Genomic DNA, 7091 nt, shown 5'->3' on the forward strand with positions numbered 1-7091 from the left:
AAGGGGGTACTTTATATATGATACGAGGATAAAGAGAAGTGTGTTGAGATTTAGAAGATCACAAATACACACTGTTACTGAAAATAGAATGACGTAGGATTCTGGTGTAAAAAGGCGGGAATTCCCCAGGCGGGGGTTCCCCAGTGCAGTGTAACATGTCTGGCTTACTGTCTTTCGATTATACGTACCCGTGTGACCTTAGCGGAAACTGTTGCATCACGGATACGACAGGAAAAAGAACTTAATGTACCATATATGAAGAAACACGATTAATTATGTCTTTAGGATAGAGATGTTTGTGATAAATATGTAAAAAAAAAAAAAAATTTAAATTGTAGAGAAATGTGTCTTTCGTATTTTCTCTGATATTGCAACATTTTAAGAAATACTGGCAGTGACATTGAAAATACAAGCAGCTCACCGAGCGCTACAAGTTCAATCAGACAAGCGGAACAGACTTGATAACGTCACTCGTGATGTACGTCCGTAATAGACTCTCCGGAATGTGAGATCGCGGTACATAGTACCCATGTTCAAAACCCTATTGTGGCCGTTCTGTGATAGATATAGAAAAACTAAAGATGCCATTTTCTTCGGAATTATATGTACTTGTGATGTGTGAAGTTTCAGTATGTTGGCATTATGCGTTAATTCTCAAGACCGAGTTGTGCAGAAACCAGCAGTCAAAGTGTCGATTTTGGCGTGTTTGTACCCAAAATATATCTATAACTAAAACTTTCCCAGATATAGCGGGAATGCCAGGACATAGATCACACCGAGTTTTGCAAGTGTGGAAAATTGTATCAACATGTAATGAGCCGTTTTTCAGTAAGCTCCGGCAAAGAGGTCAGAATTAGCCGCATGTACATTACGTTCCGTCCTTCAATACACTACATTCCACACATACTTGTGACGTCACTCGTGACGTAACATCCGGAAAAGACCAACATTACATGAGACCTGGCGAAAATACGACCCTTTTTCAAAACCCTAGTGTGGCCGTATTGTGACAGGTATCGAAAAACCAAACATACTGTTTTCTTCGGAATTACTTCTAGTTGCTACATTTGGAGTTTCAGTTCGTCAGCTTCAAGATTGAATTCTCCAGGTAGAGTTATACAGAAACCAGCAGTCAAAGTGTCGATTTTGGCGTGTTTGACCCCAAATATCTCCATAACTAGATTTTTCCCAGATATACTGAATATGTCAGGAGCTAGATCACATCGAGTTTTACAAGCGTGGAACGTTTTATCAAAATCTAGCGAGCCGTTTTCTTTGCCCTCAAAGTGCGGCTATATGCTGCTAAGTAGGCAGAATTAGCCGTATCTACATTCCGTTCCGTAAGGAACGATAACTCTGTTATCGCCTCCTTACTGCACTTCATTCCATAATTGTGGACTGATATTGAACTAATCATTAATTGGAGATAATTTTCGAATAATTGTATTTTGCTGCTTCCAAAATAATTCAGCGCTTTTTATGAGATTTCATAAAAAGTAACACAATTGTCACTGATTTCTTAAATAAAACTTTTACAAAAACAAGAATGTTAATGTTTTCCTGAATAAGACAATATTTACTGCGTAATACCTACTGTACCTACATGACAGGGGTGTCTAATAATGAAACAAAATGTTGTTATTTCGAAATTTTCTCTTATGTGCTGGATAACTACTGGTAAAACACGTTTTTCCAAACCTTTTCGAACGAAATACTAGTTGTTACTGATCGAACTACCTGGTTTCTAATTGATGCCGACTGGAGTCAAAAAGACAGCTATATACAACAGAATGACAACTTTTGTAGATCAACACATTTAATTATTTAACTATAAACAGTTCACTCACATGCTTACATTTCTGAATAAAAATTAATGTTTTCAAAACACATTAATAATAATTTTATCTTGCTGCTTCCAAAATAATTCATTGCTTTTTATGAGATTTCATATAAAGTAACAAAATTATTACTGATTTCTTAAATAAAACTTACAAACACAAGCACATAAGTCCCTATTTAAAGGTAAATCGCAAGATAAGTCATCTCTTCTTTCCATTATATAACATGTTATAACGCTGACTGATAGACTGATGTAGAGGCAAAGAAACATACTAATGGTCAAAATTCAGCATGACTTCAAACAGACAGTATTCAGTTTGTCCTGTCTTGTATACTCTATCATCCATTCCTAAACAAATACTAAAATGAGGCATTAATAAAGTTCCATTGGGCCTTTGATAACGCTTCTTGTAAGAAACTTCCATGTCTGCACCAAATGAAGTTTACACTAGAGCACGTTTCAAATGTCAACAATTAAAAGTGTAAAGAGGTACTGCTGAGGGTTACATATCTATTTTAAAGTGGTTGGTCAATGTTTCATGACTGCAACTAGATTGATGCTCAGCAGCATAGCTTACCAAGGACTATTAGGAAAATAATTTAACTAGAGAAATTAAAGTGATGTTTGACCGGAGACCTCAATATAGAATCATACATTGGACTATGATTTCAATATTCATTTAAGTACATAGAGCATATCTAACAGTGTCTTCAGTTATACAATATACATGTCACAGATTGGGTTGAAATTTTGATACTTTTCACGATAATTTTCGTGAAAATATCAAAATATTATCCACACGAGTGAAATATATTTGGTATTACTGAAGATGCTTTAAGGTATTTTGTTTATTACATTTTTATAACAAAATATACAGGAAAAGCTTTAATTTGCCCCATTGTCGATTGATTTTGCATTGTTCATTTTTATAATAAAGGAATGTTATGCAATAGGCCTTTGAATTTTCACACTGAGAGCATTTCAAAGATCTTCTTTGACATAAATAATCTAATGCATGGGCATTGACATCAGTTGTTGTACTCCATAAACAAAATATTTAAAAATTCTGGTTTCTAAAGTTATATATAACACACATTGATATCGCTGATAAACTTACAAATACTGGTCTACAGCATTAATTTACTTTTGGTTTTGGTTCAGTGTAGCGTAGCAATGATTCGTTATTTTACTCTACTAATGAAGGTTTGTGAATATCTTGTATTAGCCAATTCACTTCTGTCAATGATATCGGGTTCACAATTGTAGTCATGCTGATATGATTTCACTACGTAACGTTTTAATTCATATATAGTATACTCTATACAACGGAAGGACACAGAAAACGGAGACTGTATATACATAAGTAACTAGAAAATGGGTGTAAGACATAAATGCCCTCGCTGCCACTTGACACCCCGAAACCTTAGCGGTTCCCGAGATCAACTAGTGCATCAGGACGGGACGGACATGGGTAACAATATACGCCCTTCCCGAATTCCATGGCAGGGGCAAAAACATAACGTATTGGGTTTTTTTTTTCTTTCGACATTTGCCGGATAATTACTGATAAAACATGTTTTTCATAACCTTTTCGAACAAAATACTAGTTGTTACTGATCGACCACCTGGTTTCTCATTAATGCCGACTGGAGTCAGAAAGACAACTATATATAACAGAACAACAACTTTTGTAGATCAACACATTTAATCATTTAAGTATAAACAGTTCACCCACATTCTTATATTTCTGAATAAAAATTAATGTTTTCAAAACACAACTTTACGTAATTCAATACATATCAAATTCTGAATGAAATATTTTAGGTGACTCAGGTTCACATGACAAAGTGGGATGCTACAGGTTCAGCATATATATTTACTTATCAAGATCTTGTTTAAAAGACAGATCACACAGGTTTTATATTAGATTGCTATTATTGATTTCCTTGTTTTTGTCTGAAAGTTACTTTTATCTTGTAAAGTTAGACATGTATCCGTCTCACTGATAGTATGCAGCCCCTTCTACAGGAACAAGTGCTTCTCAATGTTTTTGAACATGCTTGACGGTGCATACATGAAAGGTTGCTGAGCCATGGGTAGACCAGACCTACTTCTTGATGAATTTTTACTTTTGGACGACTTTCCTTTCTTTTTTGATGATTTTGCCTTCTTGGCCGATTTCTTACTAGGATAAGATGGGGACGTGCTGGGGTAGGAGGAATACGATGGAGACGTACTTTGATAGGGGGAATAAGACGCGCTAGTACTTGGGTAGTTGGGGTCAGCGGTGGGGTAAGGATTAGGATACGGTTTCAGATCTTTATCAAGTGGTATTTGCTCAAAATTTGTGGACCTATATATCCGCCCAAGCATTGATGTATCGCTGTACCGTCGAATGGCTGGACCGGCAGGGCTCGTAGACACTGAAATAACCGAAAATCACAATACAACAACTGGATGTTAAAGACCATTCAAATTACTACATTATTGTCATACTTATACTAAAATCATGATCACTCTCTGATTACTTTTGGCATTCGGTTACTCGAACACAAATCAGAATTCCTTCAGGCAAGTTGAGCTTAAATTATAGTTATTGTCTTGTGATTTAACATAGGATAATCAACGTCTTACTTATACTGTAGTAATATCAACATGCGATATGTAAATGCAGAAGAGAATACATCTCAATATTGTAAATATTTACCACATTTGAAGCCGTCTCCTTCAAACCCGGGTTTACATTCGCACAGATAAGACCCCTGTATTGTAATGCAGTTTGCGTTCGGGCTACATCCTGCTGTACCAGACACGCATGCCTTTGCCACTGTAAGGATGACAGATAAATAATAATCTTTGTAAATTCGATAATTGTGGAATATTTCTCACATCGTTTTATTTTAGTTAAGAAATAATTAACGATGATTCGTGTATTGTTGCAGGATATACAACGAGGACGAGGATATTTTGCAATTTAATTAATAACGAAGGCCGCAGGCCTGAGTTATTAATTAAAAATGCAAAATATCCGAGTCCGAGTTGTATATCCTGCAACAATACACGAGTCAAAGTTGATTATTTCTATTCTACCATGTACTGTTTAGTTCTGAGATCGACCTCGGACTCGGACTCGGATATTTTGCATTTTTAATTAATAACTCAGGCCTGCGGCCTTCGTTATTAATTAAATTGCAAAATATCCTCGTCCTCGTTGTATATCCTGCAACAATACACGAGTCAAAGTTGATTATTTCTATTCTACCATGTACTGTTTAGTTCTGAGATCGACCTCTTTCTAATAGAAAAACAGCAAAGAAACCCCGAGAAAACCTTGTAATTTATTTCTTGAGTATTGCATTATTTGTTGATGAAATATACAGGCAATACAGTACTACGATCAAGAGCATCTATCATATGGCATTGATTTTGAAAATTAAAAAAAAGGATAAAAAAAAAAAAGAAAAAAAGGGGGCCTCCGTAGGATTCGAACTCGCGTCTTGATAAAACTTTATTGAAAGACTAACCCATTAGCTCACTCGGCTATAGTAACCTTTTATGAAAGGGGTGAATATTAGATATATAAAATTGTAACAGCCGTGACTCACGACCGTGTATTAATGGCACGAGGGTGTATTATTGGCACGAGCGTGGGTTATCGGAAAATAATACATGGTTTTAAACCAATCAAAACTGGCGTTACATAGCAAACATGGTAGAAGTCACGTTAACCTAACACGACTTTCATATAAGTATTCTTTTAACAGAATTAATTACATGTCATCATAATGTCAAAATTATGAACATCTGAAGATGTCGCGTTGAGGTAACTCGATTTAAAGTAATACGAATATCATTCTATTACTGTTAGAACTTCAATCTTTCATCATATTTATATACGGGTTATTTATGCCAGCCAAAACATTTTTTTTTTAATTTCAGGACAATTGACATCAAATTAGATTTGTCATAAGAAACTATTAGGCTATGATTGACTGTCCTGTGTAGCTATCTTACTGGCAATGGTACTCTATTTTGAAATATCTGCTGTAATTGATCATATCAAATTCTACATTATGTTGATGTCAAATCTATCACTCGACTTTATAAATTAATGTTAAATCTATAATTAATGCCACTCGATAACTTAATGTCAAATCTTTAACTAAATGCCACGCGATAACTTAATGTCAAATCTATAACTTAATGTCAAATCTTTAACTTAATGTCACTCTATAACTTAATGTCAACTCTATAACTTAATGTCAACTGTATAACTTAATGTCAACTGTATAACTTAATGTCAACTATATAACTTAATGTCACTCTATCACTTAATGTCAAATCTATAACTTAATGTCACTCTATAACTTAATTCCACTCTATAACGTAATGTCAACTCTATAACTTAATGTCACTCTATCACTTAATGTCAAATCTATAACTTAATGTCACTCTTTAACTTAATGTCGATTGTATAACTTAATGTCAACTATATAACTTAATTTCACTCTATCACTTAATGTCAACTCTATAACTTAATGTCACTCTATAACTTAATGTCAACTCTATAACTTAATGTCACTCTATAACGTTATGTCAACTGTATAACTTAATGTCAACTATATAACTTGATGTCAAATCTATAACTAAATGTCAACTATATAACTTAATGTCCACTCTATCACTTAATGTCAAATCTATAACTTAATGTTACTCTATAACTTAATGTCACTCTATAACTTAATGTCAACTCTATAACTTAATGTCACTCTATAACTTAATGTTACTCTATAACTTAATGTCACTCTATAACTTAATGTCAACTCTATAACTTAATGTCACTCTATAACTTAATGTCAACTCTATAACTTAATGTCACTCTTTAACTTAATGTCACTCTATAACTTGATGTCAAATCTATAACTTAATGTCACTCTATAACTTAATGTCAACTCTATAACTTAATGTCAACTATATAACTTAATGTTACTCTATAACTTAATGTCACTCTATAACTTAATGTTACTCTATAACTTAATGTCACTCTATAACTTAATGTCAACTCTATAACTTAATGTCACTCTATAACTTAATGTCAACTCTATAACTTAATGTCACTCTATAACTTAATGTCACTCTATAACTTAATGTCAACTCTATAACTTGATGTCAAATCTATAACTTAATGTTACTCTATAACTTAATGTCAACTATATAACTTAATGTTACTCTATAACTTAATGTCCCTAAA

At 33.8% G+C, this 7091-nt stretch overlaps 1 protein-coding gene across 1 annotated transcript; it reads right to left on the reverse strand.

Annotated features, from left to right (window-relative positions):
- Positions 1-3005: 3005 nt before the first annotated feature.
- On the reverse strand, positions 3006-4667 carry LOC117320230 (nephronectin-like; the record flags this gene model as incomplete). The annotated part of the gene is given in 2 exon segments (XM_033874880.1): positions 3006-4263; positions 4548-4667. Coding segments are annotated over 2 exon segments (521 nt in total), but the record flags the coding sequence as incomplete, so codon positions are not given.
- Between the last annotated feature and the right edge of the window lie 2424 nt (positions 4668-7091).

The sequence above is a fragment of the Pecten maximus genome, unplaced genomic scaffold, assembly GCF_902652985.1.
Source record: "Pecten maximus unplaced genomic scaffold, xPecMax1.1, whole genome shotgun sequence".
NCBI classification, from domain to species: domain Eukaryota; kingdom Metazoa; phylum Mollusca; class Bivalvia; order Pectinida; family Pectinidae; genus Pecten; species Pecten maximus.